Genomic DNA, 22013 nt, shown 5'->3' with positions numbered 1-22013 from the left:
CTGTTCTTTCTCATTTTTCCCTCTCATGACTTCCTATCGTCAAAGCTGGTACAACTTTCGATTGTCATTTAATTCTTGATTTGTTACCTTGGTCTTTAATTCTTGATTCAGTTCTAGCAACTAAAAGATCCCTCCCCCCACCACACACACTTTTTTTTGAAGACGTGTCATTCTTTTTTAATTGATAAAAAATGGAATAATATCATATAAAATGGAACAGATCAGTAATAAGAATGAACAGACACAAAACCTAAAAGGCGTAAAACAGCAATCCAACATAAACTAGTGCTAGAAATCAGCAACAAATTGATAAAACTAAAGATGTAGCTATCTAGTAGAGATGTGAAACGAAAAGAAAGAACACAAGAGGAAGAGCATAAAGTTGTTGAAAGAGTGCCAAATGCAATGCGGGAGCTGACGCTGCAGAATAATCATTGATCACATCCTGTACCAGAACCCTGACGATCATACGCTCTCCTCTCTCACAGTGTCCTGCTGCTCCGCTCACGAAATAAAAATAGCCAGAACGATCCAACTTGAACATCGTGTTTCCTGTGTTGGAAAAGAAATGGGGGCGTGTTGAGTTGCATTTCTTGTATTCATTCTCTGTCACCTCCATTACTGAGTCCTTCTTGTACTTGAAACCTGAATCCCAACAATTTTGGTGTAAGAAATTGTACTATCATAGGTTAAGTAAAGTTCAACTACAAATAACTGTCTAATTGGCAGCGTAGAAAAGAAGGCAAATAACATGTTAAAAGCAATTAAAATATAAAAACAAAAAAATTAAGTTTTTATAAGCATGTAAAGAATTTTATAGACACATAAAGAAATTTCAAAGTTACTATCTCTTCTGATCTTTTCCATCTTCGTGAGCCGGGGGTTTTTCAGAAACAGCATCTCTACTCCATCGAGGTAGCGGTAAGTTCTGCATACACACTACCCTTCCCAGATCTCACTTGTGAGATTTTACTGGATCGTTGTTGTTGTTTTATGTTGGACTTGCTATGAATGTTAGTAACCAGATGAAACAAAAATAAAAATGTACAACATCGTGATATATATGAAGAGCGACATATTATTATAAGTTAATTTAACCTGAAATTTATTCATTGTTCAGAGTACAAAACTTAAACCTAATTAATAACTTAAATCCTTTGTGCTAGTAGGCTGCTATTTACATGAAAGTTGTAAGTTAAACAGCGCTTACGAATGGTGTCGCCGACTTTGAACCTCATAGCGGAAGCCCAATTGTTGTAAAAATTGGTGTTATTTGAGGGAGGAACTGCCCAACCAGTGGTGTCACCAACTTGGAATTCCAAGGAGGAGACATACACGACTTGAAGAGAAATCATCACTAAAATTGAGATGAGCATGTTACGAGAGCATAAGAAAGCCATAATCACAAGTTAATTATCACAGGCGGTAATTAATTAATTAATTAAGAGCTCAGAGATGAAGAGAAAAATGCCTAGACGGAAAAGCTTTTTCAGAGTGTGATATGATAATGAGAAATTTCCAAGGATCGGAATTAACAAATCTTTGTGTTTAGTAACACAGGTAAGCAGTTATTACGTATATATATCAGTAAAATAGACGTGCACATACTTAACGTGGGTGAGAGGAAAAAATGGAAACGTGAAGGAGGTGGTGGCCTTAGTGGCTGTCTGGTTGACAAGGGCGGCATTATTAATAAAAGATTTCAAATTTTAATAACTTTTAACATTTCGTAGATGTAAGAATGAGTGAGTTTATTGGATAAATTTTTCTCATTAAATTAAATAATATATTTATCTTCTCATCAATTTTATTTTTCTTCCTTTATGTATAGTCTTTTTTTCATGATTCTCACCATTTTACTTTCTAATTTCAACTCAAATTCTCTAAATTAACTATTTCTTTTTGTCACATTTGATTGATCCATACACCAGAAAGTAATTTCTTTTATGTCACATCTTTTTTAACTAAGAAATCCCCGATACAAATGTCGCAAGGTTCAAAATACAAAGGATAATGGGCTCACTCTTTACCATTTTCACTTAAGGGAAGAATTCAATATCATATGACGTGCGCTTAACTCACACATCTATGAGTTGCGCTCTCACCACTAGATCAAAGTCATGTAGGTTTTTTTGTGTCTCAATATTATATGAATTTTATAAAACAAGTTTCATGGTCTTTTTAATATATTTTGATTTTAGCCCACCATACAATAATATAAAGATACTATTAGGATATATATATATATATATATATATATATTAAATTTTTAATAAACTACAAAATTTGAAAACTAATCAAATAAGTATTACAATAGAAAGGAATGTACGAAGAGAGGGGGATAGAGATAATTTTATGATATTTATATTTTAAATTAATTAAAAAATAAAAGATAAATAAATAAAACTCAAGAAAATTATCAATAGTACTAAGTACTTACTAATTCAATAATAAAAATAAAAGGGATCAAATAATTTATTTGATTACTATATGATGTGTATCCTTTAATTTTTGTATAGATTGTGTTATATTTCTGCACACTATATTAAATAATAAAATACAATTAATATTTATTAAGTTAATATGATATATTAGATCGTAATTTTACAAGATTAATATTCTGTCAAATTGCACGGTTCTTATACTATAACATATAAATCAAATTGACATCGTAAACTCAATACATTGTTAAACAACTTCATCCCAATTTATATGGTGGGTCAGTAAATCTTGAAAATGAAAAACATATAAAGCATTTAGTACATCTTTCCTGCTTTCGCAAATGGTAATTTCAAATTGGTACAAACAAGCATATCTTACGTGAGGCATTATTTTAGCAAAAAGAGTAACTCGATGAGTTTTACCAAAATAGCGCCAACAGAACTATAAATATCTGTTAGAACCCATTTTGAATTCTCAAACCTCACTCTCTCTCACTCATACACAAAGCACACACACACATTCTCACAATTCAACTTTCCAGAGCGATAAGGAAATGTCAGCGTCAAAATCGAGCGCAAGGAAGAGAGTTTCGGAGACGGAAATTCCGAAATCGGAGAGCAAAAGGCGAGTCGGCGCCGTGGAAGACGAATTCGATGCTGAGATCTCAGAGTACGCATTCATTTTCATTCATCACTGTTAATTTTCTGAACTGTTTTCTGGAATTTGATGAAATAGTATACACGTGTGAAATTTGACAGTGATATTAAAGGAATTATGACGGCGTTAAAGCAGATAAGAGAGAAAGCACAACAGGACGGTCTGAAGAAGAAAGAAGAAACTATCTCTAGGTGCATTTTCTGCATTCCTGTTCTCGTCGATCATGATTTTGCCGTGTATACGTATATACGACGCTTTATAAATTTGTGTACGCGCGGTTTGATCATTAGAGTGCTGAATCTCAAACCTCGAATCAAGCTCTGTTTTCTCCGTTCCCATGTATTTGTTGAAGTAAAAATATTCGCAGACGCAATATCACGTGTTCGTTTCATGTAGTATTTTATTAGACTTCGCCTGTGCATTGCTTATTTCTAATATATTTAAGTGTCATCAATTTCGTCAGCTAGGAGGAACTAGATATTTATTAGTACTAATTTCTTATGAGCCGAATTGGCATTTTTTTTTATTTTAGTACTGTCTGTTTTAATCAGGATATTGCTTTTGATATAATTAATGCAATCTGAGCTAAATGTTGCCTTTGTGCACACTACTTCTAGCAGAAATTTGGTTTTTGAAAATCATCTTCGGCAATGTATGTGGGGAGTTGATTTTTGTGGAGATTTCTGATTATGCCAATGATTTGCATATTTTTTACATGAGTGATGAGTTTTGTGCAATAACAAGTTTGTAGCATTGTTCAACTGTTGCTTAATTTCATAATCCAAAAGTGATTCTAGTTTGACTGCCAGCTTGGTAAGGCACTCAAGCAGCTAATATTTAAGTTCTGACACTTATATCAGTACTCAGTAGCTCTTTTGACCAATCTGATGTATTTTGTAACATTGACTAAGAAATGGATAAAAGAGTTTTACTGATTGTTCTTGAGTGAAATTGAAACTAATTGGGACACTATAAGCAATTGGGCATCAAGTAACTGCACGAAAATGTTTGCCAAATGTAAGCCTTATGAGTTTCCTTGTATTAAGGGCATTGTCCTCATTTGTTCCTGCGATATCAAGTCCAGCACTTAGTATTTGGTGTGTGTCACTTTAATTATAGAAATGACAACTAACATTACTGCTCTTGATCTGTGGTTAGCGTGACTTCAGAAGTCAAGTCAAAGATTGATGAGCTGAAACTAAAACTTGAGAAAGACAGGTTAGAAATATCTTTTGCAAAATACATGCTAAATGTAAGATTTAATTGTTGGAAGTGGTAGCTTGTTGTTGATCCTCCAAATTGTTTGATCATCAGGCAAAGTTTTGCCAAGGCACTGTCCAAGAGCTCCAAAGAGGTCAGCCTCAATTAGATGAGTTAGCCGTGATAGGACATTTGAATAGAACTTTGCTAGTACTACTGTTTTTTAACATATCTTGCTTCTTTGCTGTGTGAGAACTTAATGAAGATGAAATACTGCTTTTTTTAACATATCTTGCTTCTTTGCAGTGTGAGAACTTACTGAAGACTGAGACTGCTAAGTTTCAATCAATTTATGAGAAGTTCAACAAGGAGAAAGCTACACATCTGCAGTCTCTCAAAGGTACTTTTTCTAGTTTGAGTTTTCCCCAACAAAGAGGCCTTTTTGTAGTCTGTACAGCATCTGGACGTTGTGTTTCTAGTTTAACCACCTCTTATTCATTTTATGATATCATTAAAGCAAATTTTGCAATCTTTTACTGGGTAAAATTGAACACTGTTTCAGAATTTCAACTAGATTAGGACGTTTATACTTGGAATATGTTTGATATGTTTTGAAGAGTCACTCTTACAAACCCTGTTTGAAGAAGTATTGTAAAGGCTAACCATCTTGATGGTATCTCGACAGATACTATATCCAAATATGAGGAAGAAAAAGAAAGACTATTCATGCGATATGAGCAGCTAAGTGAGTTACAGAAACTATCTGTATTATATTCTCATTGATTAATAAGGATTCCTGTGACAGATTTTTATGACATTAATTCAGGAAAGAAAGAGAAGTGCATGATATCTGAACTTGAGCAAGACTCTAAGAAACGAATTACTGAACTAGAGGAGTCGCTGAAGAAAAAGAAGCAGGTTAACTTCTTTGATGCGCCACTTCTCTGTCAGACTCACATGTATCCTCAAAACAGTCACTAATGTGTACATTTTGATGCTTTACAGGATGATAAAGCATTCAGCTTTCTGAGAAAAACTTTAGGTTCATTTCTGGATAATGCCTCAGATGAGGACTTCCCACCTGATGATTGAAAGTCGCGCAGATGCATCTGCAGCTGACATTGCTTCTATCTCCTGAGTCCTGATGATTGAGAGTCCCACATACGGTCCATGGAATACCACCACTAGCAATTAATTGGAACATCTTATAGTTGATATTAAAAAGACCAGAAGCTCTTCTATAGTCAAGCTTATATGGTTAAACTGTTCCATTGATCAATAGTTTTTCTTAGTAGTTGCATTGGATAACTATCATTTGCTGCACATTCAATATTGCTGTTTAATCCTAGCAGGACAGACTAATGTTGAGTCCAAAGCCCGGATTGAGATGTATTAAATGGTATAGGTGTTCTAATTCTTCCGCTGCTCAACCAAGTCATGTTTTTATTTCTTTTTTTCGTCACTTGATCTTGTAATAGGCAATGATTGTCGTTTTACGTTTTCCAAATGTTTGTGTTGCACATATCCACTAGTACCCTTAAGAGAAATCTTTCAGCTATGGTTAACACAATAATCCCACATGTAAGTAAATAATACTGTATAAAACCACCTGATTCACTTCTATAAGAAAAATCATTGTACAATGTTAGAACTTGTGGGTAGTTTTTTGCAACTGATGTATCAAGACCTCAATTGGAATTATATTGACATAGTTTGGGAACTTAAAGTCAGTCTCTCTTTTCTGATCAGTAACTTGTTGAGGTTTCAGACTTCTTCCAGTCCCATATACACTGGTCCACATTCACTGCGTTATGGGTATGAAATTACCACACAATAATACCAAGTGGAGATGGTTCCATAACAGAAGATCAAGGGGGTCGATCCAATAGATTGAAAGTTCAATGGTTCTAACACAACATAAAGTGAAAGAATTTTGTTCTTATTTGTAAAATGATTACATTAGTATAACAGAGTTTGACTTCCCTATATTTGCAGTTCAGAAACTGAATTAGCCTCCACTAATAGGTGGTATAATGGCCAATTCATCTCCATCTTTGACCGTGGTGGACTCAGGTGTGTATTCCTCATTCCGGGCCAGAAGCATGCACCCACGAATCTCTTCCAAGCGGGGGAAGTGAGAAATGACCTTCTTCAAGCAATCACCGGCAGTACTACCATAAGAAACTTCCAATGGCATTTCAGTCATGCCGGTCAGATCTCTAGCACGGGCGAAAAACAGAAACTTTATCTGAAGAGATCTACTCTCATCTCCATTCTGCAAAGTTTCCACATCTTTACTGTCAATTTGTTTATCAATCATGTCCATTGCAAATAACCTGTCCAACATATTCAACAGCAGGGGTAACATCTATCAGTTATGCTCCACTTCCAAAGTCGTGATCTTTGAGAAATCAAAATTGACAACAGAAATAACATATAGCTTTTCTCAGGACAGGAGCAACGGAACTAGAAATTAAGCTTCTTTTATGAATAATAAAAACTACTAAGCCATCTAGAAGATGGGAATAGAAGAATTCTCAGTTATAAATAAATACATAAATAAATAAACAGAATAGCCATCTTCTTGTGATCGTTTACATGAAGCTACCCTTACCCCCAGAAGTCAATATTATTTACTCTTAGAATGCTACCCTAGTTTGACATGATCTCCTTGACACAATGGTGTTCCTATTATACACCTTGCGTTTTAGCAAAGAACTAAATATATAAGTTTAAATAAAATCTTTATGACATGATATCCCTGAGAATTTTAAAACATGAGACAAGAGAAACAAAGGGAACTCAAATATACAAGTGTGTTCGATAATATGCACCCAATGTTGTGGCGTAGCGGTCGATGAAGTAGGTGAAAACAATGAGATACCAGGGCTAAAATCCTTATAGAGACAAAAAACACTAAGTGATTTCTTTTTTATAAGGAAAGTTAAAGTGATTTCTTCGTATCTTCCTAAACCTTGATGGGTTGATACTTGTACTAGTGGTAGGTAGCAAGTACACGGTCGAATCGTCGAGGCGCGCACAAATTGGCCCAGACAACACCAAAAAAAAACTAGAGCGCACATATAAAATTCCTTTTGACAATATGCATCAGTGACATTCAAGTAAATGGCAATTTCAATTTCCAAGTTCAGCAAATATAGGATTAGATGGAAACCACCAACTCAAAATTTTCTAGAGCAGAAGATGAGAAAAATCATTTGCATTGAGATGCTAAAAGCAATTTTTACAGCAGATCCAGCAATCTTCAGAGTTTAATCACACAACACCTTTTAGACAATTGCACGGTTGGTTGTCAAACTTTGTGTAGCTATTAATAATGATTCATGCGCAAGAAGAAGACAGTTATAGGTTCAGATTGGATACGGATGTCAAAGAACTGAAGGCACAGAAATATGTCTTGCAAGATGAACAAAACATGAAACCATGATTCACATCGAAATTTATAGAGAAGGTTTTTTCCTGAGGAAAATAGGGAAGTCTAGGCTGTTCTTTCCATGACATCCTACTATAAGCTCTATTCACCAATAGAGTTGATCAATACATTAAGAATAGTCAACATTAAAACAAAGCAACAAAAGACCGAAACAATGATATGCAGTGAGATGGAAAATAAAATAAGTAGAAGGATCAAAAGAGAAGTGCATTAGGTTATTGCTTCTCCAAACCTGAAGTTTTAGAGTAAATGAAATATAATTATATGACACCCTTCCCCCATCCCCTTCTCCTCATGCTCACTTCGTTTATATTGCTGTGGTAGATTTTGTTTCATAATGTAATAAAAGACTACCCAGGTCCTGGAAGAGTATGAATTGGTTCTTGTTGTGCAAAAGCAAAACACATGAAAAGTTCCCGCTATGCGCGGTGTCCGGTTAAGGGCTGGACTACATTGGGTCTCATGTAGGCGGCCACCAGAAGAAAAAAAGACAGCAAAGACAAATAAGTACAAGTTGCAGAGCATACTAAGCTTTTTCTATGGTTTCAACATGTAACAGCAAGGGTCAACACACAGGAATAAATACAGAAGGTGGTTATAATTTAGAAGAAACAAGAGAGAGTTTTGTTTGTAACAGATATAAGATGTATTGAGAAATGGAACCCAAGTAGAAAGTGATACTGATGCTGTATTCCAGAAAAAGATGAGCCCAAAACCATTTCTTGCAATTTGCTTTTGCACTTTATATTTGGAAACTAGATAAAGCCCTAAGCTAAAACATTTGAGAAACAAACAGATAATAATACAGAATTTAAAGTAAAAAAGAATCAAAGTTTAAAGTTCAGAAACATCTACACTGATATCAAAATAGCTTTCTCAACAACGTAGGACTAATTCATTATCAAATTGAAACTCAAATTTTGTTGAAAACTGAAGAATCAAATATGTGTGAGCTCAAATTGGATAAGCAAAGATCTTAACTTTACCTTCTCTAAAGATGGGTGACAACCCTCTCTGTGCCGCTGGCTGGAATTGGATAGAAGAGGATGCCAAAATGGTTTATAAATTCAAGCAATCTGTTCTTATCATTAAAAAAAGATGATTGATTTGTATATATAACAAACAAATGATTGCCCGACTTTGGGGTTTTCTGTTTTTAAAATAGTTTATTTGACTGGAGGGGAAAACCCGAAAACACTAATTTATCCTTTAGTTTGATTTGGTTTGACATTAAATTTAAAAAAAAATGATTTTAAACAAAAGAAATTAAATTATCCAATCAAATCTATAAAATATTCATATATACTAGACTACTAGTCACTTGGTAAGCAATGTATCTCGTATTCATGAGAATTTTTTTTTTATATAAAAAATGATATAAATCAATATGTCCCAATTATAAAATAGCAATTTAAAAAAACTGCAATTTTCTGAAAATAATAAATATTGATGTCCGTTTGCTCGAGTATTTATTTCAAGTTTTGCCAACTCAATATAATAAGGTGCAAGAGTTTACTGAGTTATTTTTTCCTATGTTCTACTTACAAGAGCTTCTTGCTTTAGTAAGCTTCTATGTTATAGTATTCATGCTTAGAAATTTTCAATAAAAAAGAACCCATTAGATAATCAGTTGGTTAGCATATTTCTATTTATTATCTATTCAAATAAAGCCTTCCCAGTTTTAAAAATGAAGCACCAAAGAAGAAGAACCCGCTAATATTAGGCCTATCACCTGCAACTCTATTACTATTGAGTTTACCTTTTTCTGAAAAAAGAAAGAAGCTATTACAACACCAGACTGAATTTAGGATCCGAAAGATTTTAATTTCACGGTTGGATTGCACCTGAAAATTGAATTTATGTTACGCATTTTGATTAATCGTCTTCTCTTTAAATATCCCGGGAATCTAGTTTTAGGTTGTTCCTCTAGTGGAAAATACAAGTTGTGGCCTTACTTAAAGGTTGAAATAGGAGCGGCAAACGGACGGGTCGGATCGGATATAGTTCGGGTCGAAACGGGTAATGATTTTACCTCTTATAGCAAAAGTATACACTCTATTTATTATAAATCAAAATTATTTTAAAATATTATTTTCTATAGCTACCTTTTATATTTTATAGCAAAATAAGTATCTATGGTATATACTACTATTGAGGCATGAAATACGCTATTTATATTTTTTCTCTCTTAAATAGCTGGACATACCTATTTTTAAGGTGGTTGTCGTTAATGTATTCATGAATACATGGCGCGAATACATGTGAATACATACGCATACACCTGGACTGCCTGATTTTAGGCGCTTTTTACTGTTGTATTCATGAATACAGCAGCGCGAATACATGTGAATACATGCGCGTACAGCTGGACTGCCCTGATTTTAGGCGCTTTTTGCTGCTGTATTCATGAATACATGGCGTGAATACATGCGCGTACAGCTGGACTGTCCTGATTTTAGGCTTTTTTACTATTGTATTCATGAATACAGCAGCGCGAATATATGTGATACGTGTGAATACATGCGTGTACAGCTGGACTGCCCTGATTTTAGGCGCTTTTTGCTGCTGTATTCATGAATACATGGCGCGAATACATGTGAATACATGCGCGTACAGCTGGACTACCTTGATTTTTAGGCGCTTTCTGCTATTGTATTCATGAATACAGCAGCGCAAATACACTACCGTAACAACTGAATAGTAACTATAGGAAGTAATTATGTATATGGTAGCTATAGGAAGTTAATAGCCACTAAACAATAGTGGTTTCTGAAAATTCCTCATGAAAAAACGGATATATTATCCGACCCGACCCATATTTAATACGAACAAAAAACGGGTTAACCGACGAATAATATGGGTAACCATATTATCCATGACTTCTTGAATATGGATCACTTTTGGGAGAATTCCTAATCTCCCAAACTTGAGAAACCCCCAATTTGAGGTTTTACAAATGTAAAAGTTAAACCCATTGATAATATGGTTCTTATCCATATTTGACCCGTTTTTAAAAAGTTCATTATCCAACCCATTTTTTAGTGGATAATATGGGTGCTTAACTGTTTTTTTCTAACCATTTTGACACTAGGTTGAAATAACATTTGTTGACTCATTTCTATGGGACGCTTGCTCTGTTGCCACTCCCTCTAGCTTTTCTGTATGTAATTCTTGGTTTATAGAGCTAAAATAGTGTATAAAGGAAAGGTAGATAAGAATGGACTAAAGAAACACTTGAATAATAAATTGCACAATGGTTAACCAAGTCTCTGAATAGTTATCATTACTATGTTCATAAATTTCATCTGATAACACAAGAAACTCGATGAGGCTAAACTAAACTTCCAATCCTGTCTCACTAACGTTGAGAAATTTGACTCTATTCAAAGTTAGAGTATTTAAATAGAAAAGGTGTGACACAAATTTTTGATACGGAAAAAGGAGTGATACAGATTTTACAAAGCCAAGGAAAATGCCAATGAAGCAAGCAGTACCCCTGATGTCAGCTAAATAGCCCTCTAGCCAAGCAGTTCATATAAACAATTACACCTACATGGTGTACTCCCCAAAAACCAGATCGAGATGAGCAAGTTAATGAACTTGGTAAGCAGGATGTCTTCTTCGAGCCTGTTGCACTGAGAGAGGAGGTCGTCTGTTGTGTGCCTGGACATGCAGGAGAAAGAGTCAGAGGTCTCAAAAGTTAAAAGTTCGGGATGATACAGGAGGGCAGTTCAGGACACATTCAATTACCAAAATTACACAAAAATATACATATAAATCAGTTAAGATTTCTGCTACATATGAATCTGAAACTGTATGGGGCGGAGTGTTGGCCAGTCAAGAACTCACATGTACAGAAGATGAAGGTGGATGAAATGAGGATGTTGAGATGGATAAGCAGGCATACCAGGTTGGATAGAATTAAAAACGAAGTTATCCGGGACAAGGTTGGTGTGGCCCCTGTGAAGGATAAGATGCGGGAGGCAAGACTTAGATGGTTCGGACATGTAAAGAGGAGAGGCTCTGATGCTCCGGTGAGGAGGTGTGAGAGGCTGGCATTGGAGGACCAACGGAAAGGTAGAAGTATTGGGATGAGGTGATTAGGCAAGATATGGCGTTACTCCAGCTGACTGAGGTTATGACGATAGGAAGGTGTGGAGGTTGAGAATAAAGGTAGAGGGTTAGGTAGCCGAGTGTTGTCCTTGTTTGTCACAGTAGCTTTGTTACATCTCTTAGTGTCCTTCGGGTACTTTTTTTATCCCTAGATTGCTGATATTACTTATTGCTGCCGTGTTTCGATTTTCTGTTTGCATTACTTAGTGTTAGTTTTCTATTTTCGCTTTGGTTGTCATATTGGTTTGCTTGTTATTGCCCCGTCCCTTTTTCCTCCCTGAGCCGAGGGTCTTCCGAAAACAGCCTCTCTGCCTTTTTAAAGGCAGGGGTAAGGTCTGCGTACACTCTACCCTCCCCAGACCCCACTTGTGGGACTACACTGGGTTTGTTGTTGTTGTTGTTGTTGTTATGAATCTGAAACTATTAGTGCTGTCTGGCAACAAGTTGAAGGCCCATAATTCGTCGGACATCTCGCATATATTCCTTGGCCTAAACATTTGGCATGCCACCAAGTAACATAGGATTAGATTGGCATATCCTAGACTCCAGGCTTGCAGGAACAAATTTTTGAAAGGGAAAAGAAAGATAGCAAAAAATGGTATATGCTAATTGACATGATTGCACAAGCATCTCTGAAGAAATGAAGTCCATACCCCAATTTTTGTCATGTGACGACAAGAGGAACATCTAACAGATGGCGCCCCATAAGGGTACATGAGCAGCACTGCACAACCCCCACATTTAACTTGTCCAACCTCATGAGCTGCAGCAGTAACAATCAGAACCATATGAGTAAGTTGACAAGTTCCATCAAAATGAGTCGAACAGTTCTAATTTCAACCATTGAATTATTCAACAGTTGTACAGATCAATGAGAACAAGAAACTGATGAACTTGTCTATGTCCTGTTTTCCCTTTATTCAATTATGAGAGGTTTGGTATGCCATTTGAAAGTAGATACAAAAGATTTACATTAACAAAGGGAAAAATCAGAAGTGCACCACAAGGTTGTATAAAGTGCTGATTTCTGATTAAAAAGCATGGAGAAAACTAACTGCTCATACTCTCAATTTTGAAACAGCTTTGTATGTGATCTTTTCAACAATGTTGGCACATGTCATGATTCAACAGAACTTATATAGGGGGCAACCTACCAATGATAACTTGAAACAACTATCAACAACTTCACTAGAATACATCTGATTTCATGACCAAAAGGGTAAAATGAAATCAAGGACTGTTGGATCAAAGTGTAAAGGAGGAAGCAAAAACCTTCCAGGACAAAATTGACGGTCTGGCAGCACGAACACTTCACTAATTTAGCCCCTTGTGGATAAGTAAGTAACTGTCGGCAAGAACCACAAACCATCTGACCCATTTCTGCACCAAACCGTACCTCCAAAATGTGAATATATTACTGATTATTTTACACTGGACACTTCTGAAACAAGAATCTAGTAATAGTAACAATGGACGTTGCTTCTCAATTAACAATAAGAAGAAAGATAATGTATGATCGCGAAGACAGCTACATTATAATCATCGAACTCATATACAAAACTGACTAAAGTTGAGGAACTGAAAGCCTGTTACTCTCCGTGAAAAGGACTCACCGGCAGAAAATGTTGTTGCATGTGATGAGGATTGAGGCGCTGTAGGTTTAATCCGTGGTAAATGTGATGTAGGTTGCTTTTCAATTGGGGGCCTTACCTCCTCATTCTTTGTGCCTTCTTGTTTGCTACCCATCTCCATTTCTGATAGTTGAACAGTTTAGTCATTATCTGCCCCAAAATGCCCACGGAAAAGGTAAAAGAAATACCAAGTGAACTAGTAGATCAAGACCCACATGCTGCAATATAATAAAGTCAATCTTATCTTTAAACACTTCGAAAATTATATACAAGCCATTCAAGAAATGTGAAAGGAGTTGAAATAACTGAAGGCAGATTGGACACAATTCTTTGGCATGACACAGAGGCTCACTGCTCTACTGTAACCCGTTATATATAGTTATATGCTATTTTAAGGAATTGCAGCAGAGTTTACCAGAAGAAGCAACTGATGATGATGACTGAGGTGGTGGTGTAGGTGGTGATGAATGTCCAGTCATAGGAATGGATTCTGATCCCAGTGGATGCCCTTCTTTTTCAACTGCAGAGTGCTGTTTACTCCCCATCTCAACGTCTACAAAAGCTAATGTTAGCTAGTTTTTAAAACTTAAAAGGATATTGAATAAATAGAATTTATCCACTGCCAAATAAGCACCAAACCCAGGTATACGGCTCTTATATTGATTTGTCATATCAGCAGCTGCTAGCCACTTAGCTATCTACATGCCCAACTTTTATATATATTATACAGCATTAGGTGATTGAGTCAAAATGCTAACTCAAAGATTAAAGTTATCAAAAAGGCAGAAATGGTCGAAGATTAGCTCTCCAAGGAACCAAATGTGTAGTGCTAACCTGGAGTTTGAGTAGACAAGCTTTTTAAGGTATGAACCCTAGCACACTTATCTTAAAAAATTGTAATTAATGAGAACCTCTCATGTTTTATGCTTACAAATTTGGCTTTACCAAGAAATAATACCTTAAATGTCAAACCTCCAACGGCTAGGATTTTTGCCACATATTAACCCCTAATTTGTCTTAATAGACAATAATTGAGTATTGGAATGAAAACTAGGCCCAAATAGAACAGAATGAATATAGAGGACTCATATAGCTGACCCCACTAGTTGGGATTGAGGCGTAGTTTTGATTGTCCCTTGATTATTTTCCTATCTTGAATAAAATTCATCACTTTTACCATACTTTGAAACAATGCAGAGGATTACAAGAGGGGAAAGACACTCTCTAACGCAGAAACATAGTAGTGGAAGGTTTACAGTAGGATCAGCTTATAAAGATCTGAATTAGGTAGGATCTCAACTCAGCCTATGGCCCTGGAAGCATATCTGGAAAGTCAAAATACCATATAAAGTGGCATGCTTTACTTGGTTGGTGGCTAGAGAAGCATTACTCACTCAAGAAAACCTCATGTAAAGAGGGTTACCAATCTGTTCTAGATGTTATTTGTATGGACAAGATGCAGAGACAATTAGCCATATGTTTTCCACATTGTAGAGTGACAAGACAGCTGTGGGAGTTGTTCATCAACCTCAGGGGTATCGGATGGACAATGCCAGGAAGAACCTATGAACTTTTGTCTAGCTAGAACACGGGGGGGGGGGGGGGGGGGGGGGATTGCATGTACACATATGGCATGCAATTGGACGTACGATATTTTAGCACATAATACTTGAACTTGTAACTATGGACACTTAAGAATCTGAGTAGGAAAAGGAGGACTCACCGGCAAGAAGAGTTTGTTGTGTCCCTGATGGTGGTGTAGATGTTTGTAGTGGCTGTGATTGAGAAATCAACTGCAATCCTGGTGGTGGACCATTATCTTCATCTTTAACAACTTCTTCTTTCTTCTCCATTTCTATATATGAAAGTCAGAAGGTTAATTCTTATGAACCAATTAAATCTACAAGACTCATTTATCCCAAATTCTTCATAATCTTAGTGGACAACTAAATGAAGCCAACATCTAAGCTCATTTACGTGAGAGCATCCATAATGCAGAAGATACCATGCTGATCATAAGCCTTGCATATTAATACTTTCAATTGATTAAACTAATTGTTTGACAAGAATAAGCTAGTGAAATTGCAAGCCTTTACGAGAAACTACCAAAAAGAGCACATAGCAATTGAAAATGTAAACATGGATACTTAGAATCTGAGTAGAAAAGGGAGGACTCACCGGCGAGAAGAGCTTGTTGTGTCCCTGATGGTGGTGTAGATGTTTGTAGTGGCTGTGATTGAGGGGTCAACTCCCATCCTGGTGGTGGACCATTATCTTCATCGACTTCTTCTTTCTTCTCCATTTCTATATATGAAAGTCAGAAGGTTAATTCTTATGAACCAAATAAATCAAGAAGACTCTTTATCCCCAAATTCCTCATAATCTTAGTGGACAACTAGATGAAGCCAACATCTAAGCTCATTTACGTAGAGCATCCATAATGCAGAAGATACTAATGCTGATCATAAGCCTTGCATATTAATACTTTCAATTGATTAAATTCATCGTTCGCCAAAGAATAAGCTAGTGACTTGCATACCTTTAAGAGACATTACCAAAAAGCAACCATAGCAAGTTCGCAACTGAAAAACGTAAACTTGGACACTTAGAATCTGAGTAGAAAAGAGAGGACTCACCGGCAAGTAGAGCTTGTTGCATCCCTGATGGCGGTGTAGATGTTTGTAGTGGCTGTAGTTGAGGGGCCAACTCCCATCCTGGTGGTGGACCATCATCTTCATTGACTTCTTTCTGCTCCATTTCTATGTCTGAAAGTCAGAAGGCTAATTCTTATGAACCAAATTAATCAAGAAGACTCATTCATCCCCAAATTCCTCATAAACTTAGTGGACAACTAGATGAAGCCAACATCTAAGCTCATTCACATGAGAGCATCCATGCAGAAGATACTAATGCTGATCATAAGCCTTATATTATTACTTTCAATTGATTAAATAAATTCTTTGGAAGAATAAGCTAGTGAATTGCAAACCTTTAAGAGATATTACCAAAAAGAGCACATAGCAATTGAACTTGTAAATATGGACACTTAGAATCTGAGTAGAAAAAGGAGGACTCACCGGCAAGAAGAGCTTGTTGTGTCCCTGATGGTGGTGTAGATGTTTGTAGTGGCTGTAGTGGAGGGATCAACTCCCATCCTGGTGGTGGACTATTATTTTCATCTTCAACGACTTCTTCTTTCTTCTCCATTTCCACATCTGAAAATCAGAAGGCTAATATCTTATGAACAACATAAATCTAGAAGAACTCATTCATCCCCAAATTCCTCATAATCTTAGTGGACAACTAGTTACCCACTTCTAAAAGAAATCACCAATGTAGTCCTATGTTAATACACACTGAGACATATAAGCGAGGAAAGCAGCACTGGTATATATTTTTTGAGATGGAGCAGCATTGATATATATTTAAGTAACATCCTAACAAACACGACAACCAACAAGCACACAAAGAAGCTACATGAAATGGCAGCAAGTACTTATGAAATTACTAGAAACAAGCACCACGGTGCAGCCTAGTGGTCAATGAAGTGAGTGGAGAACCATGGATCTCAGGTTCAAACCTCATCTGTCCAAGCCTTGGTGGACACAGTTACATGGTACCTGTTGCTGGTGGGAGGTGCTAGGTATCCCGTGGAATTAGTCGAGGTGCGTGCAAGCTGGCCCGGACACCACGGTTATCAAAAAAATTACTAGAGACAAATAATGGTCCCACATAAAAAGATGTAACAAAAAAGAAACATGAAAGTTAAGAGAAGGTGCCACCAACAATTTTTATGTTGAAACACGGTTCATGTTCTTTGCCTTCCAAAGATTACATCCAGTCCATATTATGAAGATATCTGAAGATTTTTTGTAATTATATACTTAATATCAGAAGAAGGCTGACTACTATGTTTTGCTGATTTGTTTACCAAGAATATAATAAAGACATTAATCCAGTGGAGCTGAAAATTTTATTTCAAAAGCATTTCTATTGTTTTTGCTACTCTATTTCAAAAACTTTTTCAGGCTCAGAAAACATCCCTTTCACTGTGTATCCGATACAATAGGAAAATGTTACCTGGAAAAGCAAGCAAAGAAGATGGGGCGTTTTGTTTGCGTGTGAGGGGAAAGAGAGGGAGAGACAGCAGGGGGGGGGGGGGGGGGTTTAAATCAGACAGTAAAGTTAACGACTTACCACAAGTAACTGCTGCTGGTGGCAGTGTAGATGGTAAATCTTTCTGTGGGATCACAGTGTTCCACCCAGGTGGTGGACCATCTTCATCGTCTTCTGATTCGTGTTCTTTGCTCCCCATCCCTACATCAGTAGTCTGTTCACAAGTTACCTTTGTTCTGAAGCATCAACTATTTTTTGCATTCACCAAGCAAACATAGTTCTGCATTAACTAATTCCTCCTTTTTTCTCCAGCTTTAATGTTTCAATGATAGTCATTATACTGATCTAGCTTTTAGATTTCTAAGAACTCCAACCCTCGAGAGCAGAAGTTCCAGGATAGTTGACGAGAGCTAGGTGCTAATGAAGAGTAGCATACAGTATCTCGATGTTCAAGAGGACGACAAGCAATCTATACGTGATTATGATCTTGTTGAAGTGTAATTTCTTGAAGATTAGTCATTTTGGCTACCTATTTGTGCAGATAATTTGCAAATGTGACTCTAGCGAATGATTCCCTTCAACTTTAATTTCCATGCACGCAACAAATGACAACAAGAGGTTCCATCATAGAGTAAAGAAGTCATTGTACAATTGAAGAAGAAAAAGTTGACATGTATTCAAATTATGTACCTTCAGAGGCGCCTAACTTTAGAGCTTTATGTTGTTAACAGGGGCGGCTCAACAGATCTCGGGGCCTAAGGCGAAACCATATTCGGAGGCCCTTAATCCCAGTATAATCCCACTAGTGGGGTCTTGGGAGGGTAGTTTGTACACACACCTTACCCCTACCCTGGAGTAGAGAGGCTGTTTCCGATAGACCCTCGGCTCCCCTCCCTCCAAGAACTCTCCAACTTGCTCTTGGGGTGACTCGAACTCACAACCTCTTGGTTGGAAGTGGAGAATGCTCACCACCAGAGCAACCCACTCTTGTCAAATATACTAATTAATGAGGGAAGAAAATTATCATAATTTATAAATTTATTGTATAAAATAACCTCAATCAAGTAACAAAAAATATATTGTAATACTTTTTTTTATTCTAATTATTTATATAAATTACATAATATATAATAGTAACAATAATAATAAGAATTTAAAATAAATTTGGGGGCCTTCAAAATTTGGGGGCCTAAGGCAATGGCCTCACTGCCCAAAGCCTTAGAGCCGCCCCTGGTTGTTAATGACATGTCCCTTTATTTTCAAAAGAGTTGACAAAGTAATTTTTCTTTTCAAAATTTTCAGGTATCATTTAATCCTTCTTGATTTGTTCTATAAACTGAGAATAGCTTGTGAACATAATATCCCCAGTATCAAGGTCCCGGTGTTACCTGGTTATTAAGCTAAGCTTATGAAAGATAACTCTCAAAGTATTAGAAACCAAGATCGTCTTAGAAGAACCCAACGACAGTCTTAGAACAGAGAGGGTGAATGGATGATAATCAAGTAGAAATTTATAAGGACTATAGGACGGTAAATAGGTCATGAGAAATATTAAGAAATACAGAAATAAAAAGGCAAAGACAGAAACAAATAATCAAAAGGAAAGAATTAATACAGAATAAAAAAGGAAAGACTTATACATATAATGCATGAACAAGCGAAATTGCAACCATGAAAGTGCACAGCAGGAGTAACAGTGATCTGCCTGATCAATCATATGGAGTCTCTTCAAACAAAACAAAAACCCCAATTTCCTCAAAATTATACGTATCATAAACTGATGAATCCTCTAAAATGACATAAACTGACTCCAATTAGTTTGGTATTCCAGCATAGTTGATCCACATTTAGAAAATGCATCATTTTCTTTACATTATTAATGGTATCAAGCCTCAACTTTTAGCTCTTATCTTTGACAGATGAATGTACTTGTCTACATGCCTCTCTCATACATAAGCATAATGGGGACATCCTTTAAACTGAATTCTTGAGCACAATACAAGTAATTCATGGAAAGCCAGTGAAGATCAAATTCAACTATATCAAGAATCTTTAAACAAATCAAAAGCAAAACTCCCCAAAATTTACCTATATCTCTTTTAGAAATTGCAATGTCATTTGCATGATTGACAAGTATATATGGTATCAAGATTCAATCTTTCACTAATGTCCCATCTCTGAGAGATAAGTGAACTTGTCTACATGCATCAACCATAGAAGAAAAAAATTAAAATCGACAGCCATGAAACTGATTTTCATCAACAAAATACAGGTAACTCAAGAAAACAAAGGAAAAATCAAAATTAAATAGATACCCATTTTTAGTAATTTATCATTAAACTCACCAGGAGAAGCTGCTGATTTTGTTGCTGAGGATTTGAGGGCCAACCAGGAGGTGGGCCCTCATCTTCATCAGTCTCATCATTGGTGGTATGTTGTGAGGGTAGAGCTAAAGAGTCAAAACCAGGTGGTGGGCCCTCATCTTCTTCTTCGATTTTGTTTAAGTTTTCTTCCATTCGTTTGCTCTTCAGTGAATCAGACACCAAAGTGGGGTTTAAGGAATTTTGCCGCTAATTTACCTCTGAATATATAGGTTTTCAATGGCGTCTGCACAACAGGTTTGGAATTTTTTTTCTTTTACAGCTTGTTTGTGGTTGTTAATCATTGTTTTAGAATTTATTGTATTGTATTGTATTGTATGTAATACAAAGTTTGTATTTGCTATTGTTAAATAATATTTTGATAAGTTTACTAAAATATCTTTAATTATTTAAATATTAAATTTATCAAGACTTACGCATAAAAATAATTTTAAAAAACCCATTTTCTACTAATTTATCAACAAATATATCTTATAAATAGATTAACCAATTAAAATCATGAAAATTCTAACAAAATTAATAATTTTACGTTAGAGTTAGAAGCGGCACAAGTTTAAAAAGGACGAAGACAAAGTAGGTTATAGGTGGGAGATTTAAAGTTAAAATAAATAAATAAAAGGTAAATGGCAAAATAGAATTATAAAATAATACGTTATGGCATAATTGAAAAGAAAAATAGCAAACAATCCCACCACACCAAATCGATTGTTTCAAAAAATGAGGCTTTTCATTGTTCCGGAACAATGGATTCAACAATACAATACAATACAATCATAATACGATAAAATGGGTAACAACCATTTACCATCCAAACAAGCTGTTAGGAAAACGTTTTGAAAAATAAATTATTTAAAATATTTGTGATTTTTTTGACATTTTGCGAGTGTTTTGAAATAAAGACTGTCACAAGGTATTTTTTTTCACCCAAAAAAAGTATTTAAATAATTGTGTTCTTCCTTCATGTACTTCTTCTCCAACTAGGCGCACATTTATTTTTGTACAAGTCATGTACTATTTAAAAAAAAAATAGTAACATCTTTTCTAGGAATAATAAATTTGGCATAAACAAAAAAAAAGTGGAGCTCTAGGAGGTTGATTTATATATCTGTTCTAAAAAGTGAGATTTTCCCCTTCACATAATCGGGCTACCAGATTTGAAATCATAACACTGTAATTTGCCATTACAAATCAGTTTTTTTTTTAAGTAATCGGAGAAATTAGAATATCAGTATGAATTTCTTTTATTGAATTAGATCCTAGTTAAATGCTACTTACTAGATATTTAGCCCCCGTTTGGTCATAAATTTTGCCAAGTTTCTCCCAAAAAAATTTTGGCAAAACATGTTTGTTTATAGATTTTATCCATGTTTGGCAGATTTTGAAAACAAAATTTTCAAATCCCAAAACTAACTCTAGACTTGTTTTTGGCCCAGAATATTATTGTTAAATTTTTTAACAATTTCAAAAATTACCCAATTTTTTTATATTTTATAAAAAAAAGTCCACCATCTATTATGACCCAACTAATCCACTACCTAATTACTACCATTTTCTTTTGGACTGATAGATCTTGTAATATTATTGCAATTTAACGGATTATAGTAGCAACTGGCTAGTAATTGTGTTATTAACAGTTGATATTAAAATATCAAGTTATGATTTTAGGATAATGTATTATGTATTTCATTATAAAAATAATAATTTTGTGCCAAACTTATCTATGTTCACGACTATAGTTGTGAGAATGATAATGAATGACATCAATATTAGCAAATTCGTTTGTTTGGTATTATTATGTACTTTTGATAGTTTTTAGAACTTATGGGTATAAGTCACATTTTATGTTTTTCAAAAATAAAAAAAATAAAATAAGTTTAGAAAAATTATGTCCAAACAGATTTTTTGAAAATTTATGGCGAAACGCTAGCTTAGTATCCCAATATTTTTTAGGGTCAGGTCCTATAACTATATTGGTGTCACCGTGTCAGCACAAAAAAGGATAAATTGAATGAAGTCTCA

At 35.4% G+C, this 22013-nt stretch overlaps 4 protein-coding genes across 6 annotated transcripts; 1 reads left to right on the top strand and 3 right to left on the bottom strand.

The window, feature by feature from the left end:
• Positions 1-212: 212 nt before the first annotated feature.
• LOC104099856 (early nodulin-like protein 21) lies at positions 213-1534 on the bottom strand. The gene is made up of 2 exons (XM_009606980.4): positions 1211-1534; positions 213-645 (listed from the first exon to the last, which is right to left on the bottom strand). The coding sequence occupies exons 1-2, from the start codon at positions 1398-1400 to the stop codon at positions 332-334; spliced, it is 504 nt and encodes a 167-aa protein (XP_009605275.1). The 5' UTR covers positions 1401-1534; the 3' UTR covers positions 213-331.
• A 1378-nt stretch (positions 1535-2912) lies between these two features.
• On the top strand, positions 2913-5806 carry LOC104099857 (uncharacterized). Its single transcript, XM_009606981.4, has 8 exons — positions 2913-3111; positions 3201-3290; positions 4258-4317; positions 4414-4453; positions 4606-4699; positions 4985-5044; positions 5126-5217; positions 5305-5806. Exons 1-8 carry the CDS (start codon positions 2996-2998, stop codon positions 5389-5391), a joined length of 639 nt encoding a protein of 212 aa, XP_009605276.1. The 5' UTR covers positions 2913-2995; the 3' UTR covers positions 5392-5806.
• A 351-nt stretch (positions 5807-6157) lies between these two features.
• Positions 6158-8896, bottom strand: LOC104099858 (molybdopterin synthase sulfur carrier subunit). The gene is made up of 2 exons (XM_018772014.3): positions 8740-8896; positions 6158-6635 (listed from the first exon to the last, which is right to left on the bottom strand). The coding sequence occupies exon 2, from the start codon at positions 6623-6625 to the stop codon at positions 6308-6310; it is 318 nt and encodes a 105-aa protein (XP_018627530.1). The 5' UTR covers positions 6626-6635; positions 8740-8896; the 3' UTR covers positions 6158-6307.
• A 2114-nt stretch (positions 8897-11010) lies between these two features.
• LOC104099859 (uncharacterized) lies at positions 11011-20259 on the bottom strand. Of its 3 annotated transcripts, none has more exons than XM_070195578.1 (11): positions 19959-20259; positions 17695-17827; positions 16575-16712; positions 16134-16262; positions 15676-15801; positions 15221-15352; positions 13913-14059; positions 13480-13620; positions 13139-13246; positions 12520-12629; positions 11011-11416 (listed from the first exon to the last, which is right to left on the bottom strand). In XM_070195578.1, the coding sequence occupies exons 1-11, from the start codon at positions 20127-20129 to the stop codon at positions 11345-11347; spliced, it is 1407 nt and encodes a 468-aa protein (XP_070051679.1). In that variant the 5' UTR covers positions 20130-20259; the 3' UTR covers positions 11011-11344. The 3 variants fall into 3 exon arrangements, with proteins under 3 accessions (XP_070051679.1, XP_070051680.1, XP_070051681.1); XM_070195579.1 differs by having other exon boundaries at positions 13913-14050; positions 19959-20258; XM_070195580.1 differs by lacking the exon at positions 16134-16262.
• Between the last annotated feature and the right edge of the window lie 1754 nt (positions 20260-22013).

The sequence above is a fragment of the Nicotiana tomentosiformis genome, chromosome 2, assembly GCF_000390325.3.
Source record: "Nicotiana tomentosiformis chromosome 2, ASM39032v3, whole genome shotgun sequence".
In the NCBI taxonomy this organism is placed as follows: Eukaryota; Viridiplantae; Streptophyta; class Magnoliopsida; order Solanales; family Solanaceae; genus Nicotiana; species Nicotiana tomentosiformis.
The sequence above is the reverse complement of the archived record's forward strand: the minus strand, read 5'-3'. Positions and strand labels throughout refer to the sequence as shown.

Coding starts and splice junctions, on each gene's coding strand:
- LOC104099856 (XM_009606980.4), bottom strand. CDS start 1,400: ATGGCTTTCTTATGCTCTCGTAACATGCTCATCTCAATTTTAGTGATG. Junction 646..1,210: donor CAAAGTCGGCGACACCATTC/GTAAGCGCTGTT, acceptor GTTGGGATTCAG/GTTTCAAGTACAAGAAGGAC.
- LOC104099857 (XM_009606981.4), top strand. CDS start 2,996: ATGTCAGCGTCAAAATCGAGCGCAAGGAAGAGAGTTTCGGAGACGGAA. Junction 3,112..3,200: donor TTCGATGCTGAGATCTCAGA/GTACGCATTCAT, acceptor GAAATTTGACAG/TGATATTAAAGGAATTATGA. Junction 5,218..5,304: donor CGCTGAAGAAAAAGAAGCAG/GTTAACTTCTTT, acceptor GATGCTTTACAG/GATGATAAAGCATTCAGCTT.
- LOC104099858 (XM_018772014.3), bottom strand. CDS start 6,625: ATGGACATGATTGATAAACAAATTGACAGTAAAGATGTGGAAACTTTG.
- LOC104099859 (XM_070195578.1), bottom strand. CDS start 20,129: ATGGAAGAAAACTTAAACAAAATCGAAGAAGAAGATGAGGGCCCACCA. Junction 15,802..16,133: donor GCAACAAGCTCTACTTGCCG/GTGAGTCCTCTC, acceptor TTTCATATATAG/AAATGGAGAAGAAAGAAGAA. Junction 14,060..15,220: donor ACAACAAACTCTTCTTGCCG/GTGAGTCCTCCT, acceptor AGCTAACATTAG/CTTTTGTAGACGTTGAGATG.